This window comes from Strix aluco, chromosome Z (genome assembly GCF_031877795.1).
Source record: "Strix aluco isolate bStrAlu1 chromosome Z, bStrAlu1.hap1, whole genome shotgun sequence".
NCBI lineage: Eukaryota > Metazoa > Chordata > Aves > Strigiformes > Strigidae > Strix > Strix aluco.
Genome location: NC_133971.1, coordinates 27,917,019 through 27,932,606, shown reverse-complemented (window position 1 = coordinate 27,932,606; position 15,588 = coordinate 27,917,019). Strand labels below are relative to the sequence as shown.

Sequence of the window (15,588 nt, the reverse complement as noted above, 5' to 3'; positions counted from 1 at the left end):
GGCCGCAGCCGGGCGGGAAGCGCCCGGCTGCCGCAGGGCGGGGCGGAGCGGCTGAAGAGCGACGCCAGCCGAGGCCGAGGCCGCGGCCGCCGCCGGGTGGGGCACTCGGCACCGGGGGAGGCGGTGCCGCAGCAGCCACCGCCGCGCCCATGGGCCCCCGGGGCGGTGCGGTTCGGCTCGGCTCGGCTCGGCTCAGCCCTGCCCCGCGCCGCCACCGCCCAAGTGCGCGCTGCCTGGCGCAGGTGCTTAAATAGCGGCGCCGGCTACGCCGCGGCAGTCCCTCGCACCGCGGCCAGGTAAGGGGCGGGCGCTGGGAGCCCTTCGCCGCTGACCCTTTCTCGCACCTGTTCCGCTCTGCCCGGGCCCCGACACCTCTCCCGCCGCGGTTGAAGAAAGCGAGCGGATGGGCGCGAAAATGGCGGGCGGTCCCTGGCTGCTCCTCCGGGGGCGGGGGAGAGCCTGGGCGCGCCGGTGTGAGGAGAGGCAGGGCGCGGTGGGGAGAGGGGGGCCCCTCCGGCGGGGCAGGCTTCCTGGTGGGAGGCGGGCGCTGCTGGAGGGCGGCTCGACCTCCGGCTGCCCCTGGCGAGGGGCCGCGGTGGGCGGGTGGGCTTGTGCCGTGTCTTCCAGCGGCCGCCGCCGGCTCGGCCGCTGTCATTGCCGTGTTTTTCACTCTACTCGAAGGTGGAGGCTAGGGCTGGGCCCCTGCGTGTCGTTTACCCAGGGCATAAACGTCCTGGGGTAAGAAAAACCTATTTTATCAGCTCCCCACAGTGCTTAACCACAATGACCTTTACACCATTCCTGTGAGAGGATGGGATGTCTCTGAAGGGGCCTCCACAAATTACTCTGCTGGCATACAGTGCTCTGGATGCTGCTGGTAGAATACAGCTGGAGAGGTGCTGGCGAGGAGGCTTTCACTGGGGTGGTGGGCTGGCCCTGTGTAGGCCAGGTGCTTCTCCCTCGCAGGGAGGTGGTGGACAGGCTCCCCTGCCCGGTTTCTCACTCCATCATGATGCACGGGAGCTGTGCTTTCAGGGCATGGTCCATCCTGTTGAAGACCTTAGTGGGACTTGGAAGAGAGCATGCCTGACAGACTGGTGCATGAGGAGGTATATGCCATGGGATGCTGCATTTCTAGATGGAGTAGAGCTTAATTGCTTGACCATGAGTTGACTGTGGTTTAATGCCCCAGGCCAACCTTAAGAAATGGGGCAGGAAGCTTTTGGGCAGCTTTAGGAGTCCTACAGCTTCCTGATGGTCACTGTAGTATCCTCTCAAAGATCAGTAAGGCTCTTTGCCTGTGCCTTTTGCTGCTTTAAAGTACATCAGCCCCATGGGACAGACCTTCCCAGAATTTGCCAGAAATTCTGTTACCTGTTTGAAGAAAGTCATCTCTGGCTTTAACCATGTCTGTCTACCTTCTCCCTAGTCTCCGTGCAGGTACTCCAGAAAACAGGAGCTGCTTTGTCCCAGCTTTTGTGTGCCACCAGTATGTTGTGTAAAAAGCATCGCATCGCATGGGACCCTTCAGAGCCCATTGTTAAATCTAGGTGCTGTCATAGTTGCCTGCATAGCATCCAACCAGTGGATTACCAGACTTTGCTTTACAAGCTCCTCTCTGTGTCCAGACACGTTTTGGGGTCCTCACATCCAACCATGGCATTAGGACTCACTTCCCTGCCAAAATGAGAGGGGAACATTTGTGGACCACTTCTTACTCTAGCTGTTTTTCTTTTGTAGCCCAGAGGGATAGTAGTTGCAGCTTCTTCACGGAGTGCAGCTCTGTCTGGCACAGGTCAGAATCCCTGATGCTGCCAGTTTGTGGTGAGAAGGATCCCTGGCACACATCTCTGGAGACTGGCAAGAATCATCCCATTTTCTGGAAATACCTACTGCAGCTGCTTTCCAGCACTTCTCCAGACATTGACTCCTGCTCCACTTGCAATGGTTGTAAATAACAGCACAGCGTAACCCTTCTTATTCTGTGAGCTGACACAATTATTTTGTTCACCCATATGGGCAGAGTTTCCTTCTGTGGCATCAGGTCCCTGCTTAGGGATCTTTTTACACAGCATCAAAATCTTGGAAATCTTTGTCCTGGGATGTCATTGGGTGCTCTGTGAGGTGAGAGCACTGTCAGGCACTAATTAGGGACTGCATACACCAGAGGTGAAATTGGATATATTTGGCATCTCAGAACTTGTTAGTGCTTGTAGTCTTAATGTTGCTTGAAAGTAGAAAACTGAAAGTACATCCTATTGGGCATTTCCCCCTGGCTTTTCATGTAAGTAATTAAAAACACTGTGGATAGGGAAGAGTGTGGGGATGAAGGCGACAAACTTGAACTTACTTTAGTTTAACCAGCTGTGCTCATGGATGGGTGCTTCTGCTGAATGTCAAGTTCAGACTGCAATCCAGGGAGGAAACTGTGATATGATGAAGAACAGAAAATGGCATGGGTATAGAGGCAGATGTGAATGGAGGACAAAATTAGATACAGGGAGTGAGAGGAAATGTAGATCCATTCATATTTTGACATGAAAGTTAAACTGAATGAAGTTGAGAGGACTTTTCTTTCCAGGTAGCTTGTCCTGTCAGGAATTGTTTAATTTGAAACCTGGGAAGAAGAAAAGTGGGGGGAAAAAAAATAATTGCGCAGTGGTAACTTCCCAGTAGCAGTTCAAAAATAGGAAGTATGGGTGAAAACACTTAAATGAAAAACTCTTGAAAAAGATGGCTTGTGACTTCTAATGGGGTTTTCATTGTGGGTTACAACTGACAGGGTATTGTAGTTCTTGAGATAACACAGGCTAGACCTGATCCTTCTGCATGAAATGATTTGGGTGCTTTTGCAAGTGAAAGAGCAGGAACAGGGCATACTCTGGGAAACATGAAACAGAGGGACAACAGTGTTTTAATTCTTCCAGTGCTTTCTTCTTTTAATCCTCAGTTCCTGAATTCATATGACTGCATGAGGCTATCAAATTTCAAATGAGTAAGGGGGAGTAAATTTATAGCCCTGGTGTTGCAGTGGAAATCTTGGACAGTATGGACTCTGAAGGTTCAAATGGAAAGCAAAAAGTCCCAGTTTCATCATTAAAACTTGTATTTTAAAATCCTTGGACTTGTCCATAATGTGAAAGTTGTAATACAGGTGTTACACAGAAAAATGACAAGAAATTGTGATGTTATTTCCTGTTCTATGTGTCTGGCATGGGTTAGACTTACAAAAGGGTAAAGCACTGTATCATTTAAGTTAAGCTCATAACCAGACTTCCTTACAAGCTGTGTTTCCAATTCCCTCTTCCCTCATACTTAACTGCCTCCCCACTACTGGATTTTGTTCTAGCAGTTTCTGACCTGGTATTTCCATGTCTGCTCTCAGACGTGGGGTCAATATGTAGGGAATATTCCTTTATGTCAGTATGCCCGAGGAGATAGCAGATCTAAAGGGAGTATTTCAAGCACATAGTCAACATAAGGCTTACTTCTTTCTTGAAATACTTTTTCTTGAAACACAATAAATAAAACTTAATTTTGCATTGAGTTTTCTATTTAAATTTGGTGGTAGTGTAAATGAAAATTAGTCCTCTTCTGGATTTTGCAGCATAAAATCTGTAGCTTTCATCTTCAAAGCCACAACAGACTGTTCTGAATGCTCCTTCTTTTGTGGCCTGAAAGAATTAAGAAAATATGCACATACTTAATTTCTAATGTGTGTTTTAACTTCATCTCATAACAACAAGATTGGTGGAAGAGATGCACGCGCTGTGTTTGAGTAACGAGAACAAATCTCTAGATTTTTCTTTTTAAGGGCTAAACGATTGATTTTTTTTTTTCTTCATATTACTTCCTTTTGTCCTAATTTACTTGTACTTATGTCCATGTTTTCTTCCCTAGAGGCAACTGTGAAGAAAGGATTCAGTGTTTTCTCTAATTGTAGTGTATTGGTGTTACAATGGTTAATGTGCCTCAGCAGAAAAGTATCTTAAGACTGTTGTGTCTGAAACTGCGCTTTAGTGGGTTGTTTGGAGATTTTTTGTATTTCAGAGGCCCTTTGCTCAGTTTTGTGCATTTATTGGTCAATAAATCAGAGCCACCCCAGATCAATTAATTTCTAGACATGAAGGAGCAAATGCAGTTATGAGAAACAATTTCATTAACTTAGGAAAGACTAGTGAAATCGAGGAAGGAGGAATGACCAACTGAATCAGTTTTCTCTGATCAGTAGAGCCTTCAAACTGACTCCAGCTCATGCAGTATTGAAAGTGTGCTTATTAGATAAAGGTCCTCAGTTTGAAATCTATTAGAATTTCTTTAATTTCTTTTTCATGATGTATTATCCTATCTTTAGTGCTCTCTATAAACTTTTTTTTCCCCAGAGTGAAGCTGTGACTCTTCTACCAAGGGAGCCTCAGTTAGCTGTTTTTCACATCAGTCTTCGTAGAGGGATAGACTGAATTCAGAACAATGAAGAAACACTTAGCAGACATAGTTTACAATGACCACAGTAATGGGATGCATTAGGGGAGGTCTCTCAGTTTTTCTATTTGGGATAGCCAGCTGGGAGACTGTTGCTTCCTGTACTGGCCTTCTTGCTCTGTGGTGTAGCCTGTTTCCTTGCCCATTGAGTCTTGTGCTTATTGTGCCTTTTACCTGCATGCTGCTCTCTGCCTTCTGATCTGGTTTAACATTCAGCAGTAAAACATCTAATGATTTGATCATTCATGTATCTGTTCAGCCGATTCTTTAACTGGGTCCTACTCTTACAAGTGGCTAAGTAAAATGACTTGATAGATTGCCTTGCATTGCAGACAGATAATTAGGTATTAGAGTGACTAGTGGGTTTTATGGTTGTGTTTTGTTTTCATCCCAGTGGGGCACTGCAGTTACTGGGGAGTGACACCAAGCTTGTTGTGGCTGACACATGTTCAACAGCTTGCTTCCAGAAATCACATACTATGTTTTTCTTGCAGAATAACTGTTGTTGAGGCATATGTAAGGAGGAGTCAATCTAACTTGACTTTTAGCTTCTAGTCATCTGAATTAGTAGCAGAGCGGTGGAAGCTGATAGAGGAAAGGCTGGAGGTTAGCTAACAAACAACAGTAACTAAACTGATTCACAGCTTCCATCTGTGACAAACTCCCCCAGTCCCTATATATCCTTCCTGATATATCCAAGTCATAGATGAAGTTGTCATGGGAGACTGCTGGAGAGGTAAAGAGGGCAGTGTTAAAACACTGCAATATGAGCACGCTTAAGTACCTCCTACACTTGGTTGGGGACAGCTTTCTCATGATGGATGGTAGCTACTTGGACCAAGATCTCCGTGGTTGCTAATCACTATGGTATGGAGTACAGGTGTCCACCTGAGCCCTGTAGGCCAGAGTGCTGGAGCAGCACAAACTTCCTTGTAAGTAATGGCAGAAATAATTTTTTTTTTTTTTTTTTTTTTTCCCGTAGAGCTCACTGGATGACACTGTGGCCTAACTTGCAGTCAGGCTTTCCCTGCCCCTGTTTGTCCACATCCAGCAGATTTGTCATCCATACTACCATATGAATTGTTACTGGCCTCAGCACTAGTTTCTGTTTTACTTCTGAATCTAGACTCCTGTGGGCTGAGAAGACCTCTGGGAGACACTTCTGCTATATTTCATCTTAAAGCTTTCTTGGAGCACAGACAAAGGATTTAGGAGTAGGAGACATTGAAGTGTGGGAGCGATATGCTTACCAACTTTAACTATGGAATCAGTGAGACTTGAAGTGTATGATCCTTAGTATGGCTTTTTTCTTTTTTTTTTTTTTTTGTTTGTCTTTTCAGAACAGAACCAAAAATCCTTTGTGTATTGCAGCTGTATAGGACAGGAAGCTGATTTAAGGAGAGAAACAGAAAAGTCTTTATTGCCTGTGGAAGGAGAAGCAAGATTTATATGCTTTGAAAAGGTATGTATTAGAAGATTTACTTGGTAAAAAATCCAATAGTCATCAATACTCATTTGCATTAAGGTTCTTTTTCTCAAGAGCTGGTACTTCCTGCCATTCACTACAGACACTTCCCCTAGCTCTCTGTTTTTGAGGGGAAATCTATCCTGTCCTTGTTCCCAAGATTCAGCCTTTGAAAGTAATGTCCCCTTAATCATAAGACTGTGTGTCTAAAGAAACAATTCATTTAGCTGTGCAACACCAATTACAGCTGTTTTCAGTCTAACTATGAGGCAAGTTCTGTCTTTTCATCGGCATTCAACGGCAGCAAACTTGATTAGGCCATTTATCCATAACAGAGGTACAAAACAGAAAATACACTGAGAGTATACCATATCAGCTGAGTAGCAAATACAAAAGTAAATATTACAATATAGCTAGTCTCACTGTGGTTTTTTTTTCTTCTTTTGATTCGTGTATTTTCATGTTCACAGATCTACTGTAGTTTTCTGCCACTTAATGCTAACAGGAAAAAAAAACCCACAAAAACACCCAACTCATCTGCTTGAGGAGATTCTGTTGTAATGTATCCAGTGGCTGTTCCTGCACCAGGAGGTGAAGGAAATAATGGACAACATGGGAAACTTATTTTTTTCCTTTTTGTTTTTGGAGCTGTGTTGCTCTGTGCTGGATTCCTGCTTTCAGTCTTTATTCTTCAGTCCTGCCCGTCTGGAACCTTCAGTGACTGTAGTGAGGTCCTTAAGGCTGCTGGGCCCATGCTGGCTGTAACTGGACTGGTTTGTGTTTTACTGGCACGATCAAGGGCCAGGCTGTATATAAGACAAAGACAATTGCAAAATGAGCAGGTGTACAGCTTTGTTTTTTGTCGTGGGAGCTGCCAGTTTGCGCAGTTTCTCATATTTGGATTCCTGTTTTTAACTAGTGGAATGCTAATTAGTATCCTGGGCATTTGGGTTCCTGGCTGCAGCCCCAGCTGGCACAGCATACAGCTCAACCACACCGGCAGTTCTGATGTGGACCTCCAGGGCTGTGGATTCCTGTCACTTCAAATCATGGGACCTTTGATTGTGCTCACTGGGTTGTGTTTCTTCGTGATAGCTCACGTTAAAAAGAAACAAAACTTAAATCTCAACCAAGAATCTTGCGAAAGTGAAGAACATCCTCAGAGCCCTGAATCTTTTCAGGTTACAGTAGGTGGGTAAATAATGTGTAAACTTTATATTTAAGCGTTAGTAGGGCCTTTTTCCCACTAATGATTTACCTCTGAATATCACTCATTTGAGCTCTAAGCACGTCAGTTCTGGCATGTCAAACCAACCAATACAGAAGAATGTTGCTTTGTCTCATATGTTTTCCGTATGGTCCGTTCAGTTACCTTTCAAAGATAAAACCTCTCCTTTGGCATAAAAAGAAAGGTCTGACTGTCTATTCAAAAGAAGTCATATAATCTGACAGAAATTAGTCCAATCCCACTTCCTTTCCCAAAGGGTATAGCTAATACTGCAAATCACAGATCTAATGGCTTCTGTGACTGTGTATGATTTATTTTAGCCTTGAGTTCTGACTTCTTAAACAGGAGAATCTGATTCATAAGCAGTGTATCGCTTTGGTTTTTCTAATCGTGGTCACCTCTTTAATCAGTCAAATGTAATTGCATGATGCTCTGTTAATTGTACAGTATTTGAGTGAATGTGATATGTTAGCAGGGAATGTTCCCCTGTATATAGCACTGCTTTTAATACCCATGAATACATTCTATGCATAGATTATTCTGGTAACTTTCTAGCTCTCAGAAAGGATTAATGAGTCAATCATAGTATTACTTGACTCATCATTGCTGACTGACTGGACTTGAAATTCACTATGCAAAACTTTTTTCCTTCTGCCTGTCTAAACCAAGGTACAGACCTGTAACCTGGTGACCCCTAGAAAACATGAGGGTTTAAAGTCAGTTTTCCAGCCACCAGGATAAATCAAAGGGTTGTAGAAAGGAATTCAGATTGTCTTTAAAGACGAAAAAGCAAAATTAGTCAATTCCTTTTATGCTTCCATCAGGAAAAGTAAAACTGAAAGGCTGAAGGCTGAGGTCTGGTTGGCATAGTGACATTCTGGAACAGTGGTGAGTCAGCTAGAATAACACCCCCCACCTTACTCGTTATTTTTGAAGTTCCCTGACCTGTCCCTGCACACAAATCACAAAAGAAACAAGATGCCAGGCAGCTGTGATTGTTTATATAAATTATGCAAGCTCAGTGACTGATAAAAACTTTCTGTTTAAAAAAAATAAATAAATTTGAAACTCCTCAGTTACAAAGTTGAAGTTGGTAGATATGCTGCACAGTACACTTAACAGTGAATTATGTATTGATAGCATTATGGAACTAATGTTAGTGGTGTGCCTTCAGCTATGAGTAATTTAGTAGGGAAACTGAAAGCACACAAAGTCAGTCATCAGAACTATTAATGACTAGAATACTTTGTTATAACACTGCAGTAGATGTGGAGAAACTTAAAATGCCTTATGTTACATATGTGAGGAAAACTAAAATACCTATTCTTAAAGTGAGCCAACAGTAACTGTGCTTTGTACTTCCAGCTTCTGAAGACAGCCAATAATGAAGGGATTTGTCTCTCTTCGCTAGATGGAACACTTGCCCTCCCCAGCTGTATTTTCTAAATGAAATCTTCTATTTGTGAATATGCTGGATCTTTATTGTGGGATAATTTTGGTTTTGAATGTACCTCCAATGTACTTTAACAGCCCAGAATATATGTATGTGGGATCATTTCACTTTATCTCAGAAGGTAGACAAGTACAAATACTGTAATTCCAAAATCAGGAAATATTCTAGGATGCAGTTAGAATGAACAGTGATGCCCAGTTTTTCAGAGGTACTAATTGGTCATTTTTTTCCTAGGTGATGCTGTAATGGTATTCCCACCTCCACCACCTCCTTATTTTGCTGACCCTGTGTCACCAACTGTAACACATTGTCTTATGTCAGGTGTTTTGCCTACAAGTGAAAATCCTCCACCATACCACTCTGTCTTCAGCGATGGGTAAGACTGTGTTTTCTTCTCAGTCTTTGGAAAGCTAATATGTTTCTCAAGATATCTAAGACCATGTTCTTAAATAATCACTGTGAATTAACTCTCTAGTAGGCATTACAAGGTTTTTCTAGTGCATCACTCAATTTACTTCAGATACCTTACTTGAAGTGGCATTAAAATATCCTGGTATAAAAGAGGAATCAGAAGCCACAGTGTGTCCTTTGTGAGGGTTAAATTCTTACCAGTTTATTACGACTGAAAAGAACTTCTGAAGTGAAGACAAAGCCTTGAATCACTGGCTTTATTTAAATATACTTAGGTTAGATTTCTTCCACAGATTGTCCAAGAGAAGGTGCCCCTGACAGCAGTGCCCCAGTGGCATAACCACGACACTGCCCGATTTTAGGAAGCCTCTGTAGAACCAACGCAGCAAACCCTTCATGCCACCTATCCATGGGCCCTGGGAACACCACTTTAATGTGTCCTGTTCTCCCTGTGACCCTTATCTCACTGCCTTGAGGAAGTGAGACCTGTGCTGGTCTGCCTTGTTCCTGGTGTGGCAGTGTGTCCAGATAAAAGGATACCTTGATATTACAGAAATGCAGGAGGCTCCAGGGAGCTTAAAAGGGAGGTTGTAATGCCAATTTCGTCTCAAGATGTTGTACCTTACCCATGCAGCCACTCTTCTGTACATTGAGTTCAGCTGATTTGCTGGATGCTGCCACCACCAAGCTCAGCGAGCAAGAGCTGCTGACTGAAGAGTTGTCTGTACCACAAGAACTTGCAGGGTTATTTATCTCCTGGAGGGTACCACCAGTGGGTTGCTAACTTGAGGATGAAGGAGGCCGCTGCAAGGGCTACATACTAGGACCCAGAACTAGATCTGGCCAGGAGAGCTAGATTCCACAAGCCTAGAGCTCCCAACTTCTTTTTAGGTACTTAATGATCCAGAATTGACTTGGCTTTTGCTTTTGGAAGGTCAGCTTGTTTTTTTGATCTGTGAGTCAGTAGGTAGTGTAGGACTTTTTCACTGGATAACTTTAGTTTACAAGACTGTAAATGCAGCATCCTAAGCATCATCACTGCAGCAAGAGCTCCAGCCTGCCTGGCTATGTCCAATCATAGTAATTGTTGGGCCATTGTTTTAATAGCTTTCCACTATACTCCAGACTTCTTCACTCACATGAGGCAGTGCGTTCCATGACCAGCTGTACCAGCTGTGTGCCTGATGTCGGTACTTCTTCAGAACTCTAGTGCTAATCTTCCTTTTGAAGCAAGCAAGCACGAACCCTCTTCCTGCCCAAAGACCTAAATGCCACAGGAGAGGATATTTGTGTTAGCAATGGTGCTTATTTTTGTTACCACGCTGCGTGCAGCCATGTCTGTGGTTTTTTAGTCATCCTTTGAAGTATACCTGGTGGATTCTTGAGGCTCAGCCCCAGTGTACAAGGCACTCTTCTCTAGTCAGTCACCATCAACAACAACTCATATTGTCTTCCACTTCCTAGTGCCCTCCTCCAAACATTTTCTCACCACCTTTGTTGGAGACAGCAGATGCTGCCTTCTCTTTCTATAACCACAAGCCAGACTGTCCTTCTGCCTTTTCTCAAGATCATTTTTTTTAACATTAAATACATCTCTGTCAAAACCCCTGCTCCCTCTTCTTTGCTAGTAGTGCAACACTCTAGTGCACAGTGGGACTGGCCCCCAAACAAAAAGTGATCATGTATGTACCACCTAGGAAAGGGAGACACTCAGTGTTTGATTCCGGACTGAGGTCCAGCTTGAGGTTGATGACTTGTGCTGAGGGATGCAATGCCTAATAAACCCTAGCTACACACATAATTCATTCAGTCTGCTGGTTTTAGGCTTAAATTGTTTCAGAGTGAGTACTTCTTGTATAAAGCTGGTGAGAACATGTTGATTACTCGGTGTCCTAAACGCCTGCCAATTCAGGATGACAAGGGTAGATGCGGGGATGAGAAGATATTGGGGTTAGTCAAGCAGAAGCGCTTTTCAGAGAGCAGTGGCTCTCATGACCAGGCACAAACTGTTGTGTGAAGAAGAAACATTTTATTTTTTTAAGTATGAAAGTCTTTGATAGTTCTCAGATAGCAAATGAAATGTGTCAGTTATCAGAGCTACACTACTGCAACCAAAGGACACCCAGAGCAAGCAGCAGAGAAAATAAACTCCTGCTGCTGAAAGAGGAGTTTACATGAAGCCTCTGTGTTCTTATTGGGCTGGGTGAAGGTGTCCACAGCTGGAAGGTGTTTCATACCAGCTGCTGCTAGTCCTGGAGTTAGGCACCACACTGAGCCTGTCTGTGCTACAGCTCAGGCATGCACTGTAACTCCTTTCTGGCATGTACATCCCAGATGTGCATACAAAGCAAATGGATGTGTGTGAAGAAATGACATGCCCTGAGTGTGAACCTGGACCTCTGGTAGCCCTGAGACAGCCGATTTGAATATGGCCCAAGGGCACCCTCAAAAATTGTTTCAGTTTAAATGTGTTTAGAAGACCAGGCTGAAGTGGATAACTGGGAGAAGTGTGGCAAGATACATATTCTGCTGTAGCCTTGCAAGCAGCTGAGAGACAGCATGACTCCTGTACCACCTGTCTGTAAAAGTACAATGAACAAAACTGAGAGTCACAGGTCCTCTCTATGCTGTAATTTCAGGTCCTGAATTCAGACGTGGGCTGCCTGCCCATGTGCTTGGTAAAATGTGTGGATTTTCAAAGGGTGTGAAAGAATGCAAGTAGCACATTCTGCACTGAAAAAGGAAAAACAGAGGGCGGTGGAGGAATGGTGAAAAAGCCAATTCCTCAGGCTTCTTGTGGGCTCTCCCTGCTGGTACACATACCAGGTGGCCCCTCTTTCCTTCACGCATTCTCCTACAAAATCCCCTGCAGCTGGATCAACTGCCTCAGCCCACAGATGTCCAGTTCTGGTGCTCCAAACTTTGTGTGCGATCCCATCAACTCAGTCATCGTTGATTGCCTGCCTGGACTTCTCTGTCTTGTGAACATACGTGGAAAGAGGCAGTTTGTAGCCCAGCTTGTTGAGGCAGTTTCTAGTGGAGTGGACAAAACGCCTCAACCTTGGATGCAGAAACCCTGACCTCCTGCTTTGGTGTTCTGTGGCTGAGGGTGCTCTAGCTGTTGCATTTCTGTGCTCCCCAGGCTCCTCACAGAGACCCTGTGAGTTGATACCACCTATGGGTATTTTACTTGGTCATGCTCTCCCATGGCTCAGCATTTGGTAGCAGCCACGGCACCCTGACTAGTGCAAATTGGTTCCCAAGCCCTTTCATGGAGGACAGGCAGTGGCCTTGTTCCTCCTGACATAGTGCCATGGTTGAAGATCTCAAAGCTGTAAGGCAATACTCATTTCGTACGTGGGTGGTTACTAGGTAAATGTGATTTGCCTCTTCAATCCATTGCCCTATGTTCTGTCAGCAAGTGCTGTGGTAGAGGCTGTGCTGGATGAGAGAGCTTGTAAGAAGCTGAGTCATGGTCTGATCCCAGAAGTAGTTGTTTTTTTCCTGCAATCTGTTACGTAGCACTTCGGCATTTGTCGTGTAGTATGTTCTTGTCTCTCTTCTTTAAACTCACACCCTCCCACACCAGTAACAGCACTGAAGATGAGATGACTGTGCTCCATGTTCCTGTTCCTCGCACAGTACTGGTGGAGGTACAGATGTATGCACAAAGGTGAGAGTCACCTCTGGGAGTCAGTCATGAAGAACGAGTTCTTCCCTTTCCTTGGGAAGCAGCTGAGGCAATATGCTGAGAGCGAGCTCCTGGGCGAGATGAGCAGGGTACCAGAACTGTGCGGGTGCAACCAGCTGGGATCCAGTTATGGCAGTCAGAGGTGGGTGGATACTTGGCTGCCATCCTTGACTGTCACTGGGATCTTAGCAGTCTGGTCGTGTCCAGTTGCTTCTGTTTCTCCAGCTCTGAGCAGGAATGCTACTCCTTATGTCTGTCAGGCGTTGCTGGAAAGCTTAATGAAAGTTTCAAGTTGCCTTTCATATGAGATCTCAGATGGCTAAGAACTGTAATTTTTGTGATGCAATTCTAAGTCTAGTAACTGTCTTTCGTAAGGGACAGGGTGTCTGTGGTAGACTACAAAAGGGAAGATACATTAGGAGCTAAGGATCAGAAGAAGGTTTAATAAGATTGTGAGGTGGCCCTGCCAGAAGCAGCTAATACCCATAAGCGAGGCTGTGACTGGTGATGTGAAAGGTTAGAAGGGAGCTTGTTTGCCTTTCCCCTCTGAAGTAATAGAATTTTCATATGAGTCATAATGGAGCCCACAGAATGAAATCCTAATGCTTATGCAAGTTCTTTGCTTCAGGGATTTTGGGGGAGTGTGTGCATACATGTATGTTTATGTAAGTCAGGTGAAATTTGACTCACTGTAGAGAAATTAATTATGCTAATATGCAGTTTTGTGTTTTATAGAGCACAACTTGCAGATGATGAAAGAACAGTTGCTGTTAGAGACTACGAAACCATATATACAATTTCTGGAAGCAGCTCACCTTCAGATATTTTACCAGTGCTATACCTCTCTTCTGAAGCGCCTCCAAAATACGAAGAAAAAGCATCAATAACAAATAATGAATATTTTCCGTCTTCTTCATCTATTTTCTTAGCCACATCTGACACCAGCTCATAGAGGACTGGCAGTTAGACTTAAATTAAACACTGAGATTTACAATTTTGGAATTTATTTACATTTTTTAATAAAAGCAATAATGGTGTCTGTGTGTAATTTTTCATCAAAAAGCATAAATGATTAATTTGGGTTTCAAGAAATACTAGATAGTGCTAGGCTTCTGAGCAAGTAGTCTGAAGGGATTCAGTTCACTGCAAGAACGTTAAGTGCTCTTGTTCTGTTACAGCTTCAGTTTCTATTTTTAGTCATTCTTTATGTAATGGAGGCGCTAAGTAGAGACCAACATTTTGCTTATTTTAATTAAATCTGCTTGGAGCTTCAAAAAAGAAACAATTAGGAAGTGTTTTTATTTCTATTTTTGTATGACTTTTGTGGAAAATACTTGTCTGCAAAGTGATTGACTTTATGTGTACTCTGAGAGCATCACAAATAGGGGTGTTTAAGAATGGGACCAAGTATGTTACAGAGAATTTAAATGGTTACTTTTTGGCCCGCCTGGTAACAAACACGCTGTAGCTCAATTTAGACCCTCTGTGGCCCTTACATAAGTATAATCCCTATGAAAATCAGTTTTAGCCAGCAGTTAAGGGCCCTAAATCAACACTGAGGATAGTTAATAGGCTAACAGTTTAACTATGGTAATGTCTGATTTCAGGGGGATTATTCTACTGTTATATATTGTCACTCATGGTTTATACAAGGAGTGCTTATTTTGTGCATGTGAGTGCCACTCAGCAATGGTGTGTTGCAGGTGCAGGCATTACTTGTCAGCAAATGCAAGAGAGGCAGTTTCATGGAACCACATGCAACAGATGTTTTTAAGTGACACAGCATGTGACAGACCCTTCAGAAACACAGCCCCCTTAGCTCCTCTGTCCCTGTGCAGCCCCTAAGTTAGCAGTAGCTGCCTGTCCTTGGGATGGAATGACAACAGGTTCTGGTTCTATTTTGCAAATGCTTGCACCCCTTCCCAAACTCAAGGATTTACTTGTAGCAGGTAAGGATAATTAACAGGAAGTGAGTTGCTGCTGACCTTTGCTTTGCAACTTGCTCTGAACCCTGTTTGAGAAAAACAGACCTGATTCTGTGTCTAGAAGCAGCAGGTGGGAGAGCTACTGTTTAGGTTTGGTTCAGCATGGTGAACTTACCAGCATTAAAACATCTTGCAAGGGCAATCTCTGTCTTGTTCAGCTGAATCTCCAAACATCTGCATGCTCTGGCACCTCAACTACTCCCCAACTTGTCTTCTGCCACACTGAATTTCAGGGAACCAGGCTGTAACAGAATGCCAGGCTGTGTATTAAGCACTCAAGTTCCCTCCTGTGCCTAGAGAAAGGTGATTGCCTCATGTCCTCCTTCTATGAACATTCCTCTCACCTGCTTTAGAGAGATGTTCAGGAGCTCTTGCATTTGGCAATTTATTTCTACCTCTGCGTTGATCCATCAGCCATGCTAGAGCAGCTCTTTGTGCAGCAACACAAAACCAAACCAGCCAGTGAGAGAGGTATATTTAGCCAGTAATGGAGCTGAGGGGCTTATGCATGCAGAGTACTGAGCAAACACAGAACAGAGAGGGATTTAGTATGTGGGAGCTGATTAAACTGGCATGACTTAGCCATGGTAAATGTCTATGTGAAGAAAGGGGATCCACAAAAACCAGCCATTTTGTCATCTCAAGTGTTTTTTACCTAGTGAGTTTTTCAAAGATGGTGTTCTTTGAATGCCTGCTGTAATCCAAGCTGTGGTTTACCATCTTCTGATTATTTTTTGTAGTTTTTGTTACTAACCTGATTTTTAACAGTGGTGCCCACCACCCTGCATGCTTCGGGCACACAAAGCTTGCATACATCAAAGGATCTTGTCTCTTTCTCTGGATTTGTCATGCTATTATATAGCAAGCATAGAA

At 43.9% G+C, this 15,588-nt stretch overlaps 1 protein-coding gene across 2 annotated transcripts; it reads left to right on the top strand.

Annotated features, from left to right (window-relative positions):
• Nucleotides 1–74: 74 nt before the first annotated feature.
• On the top strand, nucleotides 75–13,767 carry TMEM171 (transmembrane protein 171). Of its 2 annotated transcripts, none has more exons than XM_074812758.1 (5): nucleotides 75–296; nucleotides 5,823–5,944; nucleotides 6,418–7,138; nucleotides 8,863–9,004; nucleotides 13,466–13,767. In XM_074812758.1, exons 3-5 carry the CDS (start codon nucleotides 6,508–6,510, stop codon nucleotides 13,680–13,682), a joined length of 990 nt encoding a protein of 329 aa, XP_074668859.1. In that variant the 5' UTR covers nucleotides 75–296; nucleotides 5,823–5,944; nucleotides 6,418–6,507; the 3' UTR covers nucleotides 13,683–13,767. The 2 variants fall into 2 exon arrangements, with proteins under 2 accessions (XP_074668859.1, XP_074668860.1); XM_074812759.1 differs by lacking the exon at nucleotides 75–296 and adding an exon at nucleotides 691–1,984.
• Nucleotides 13,768–15,588: the final 1,821 nt, after the last annotated feature.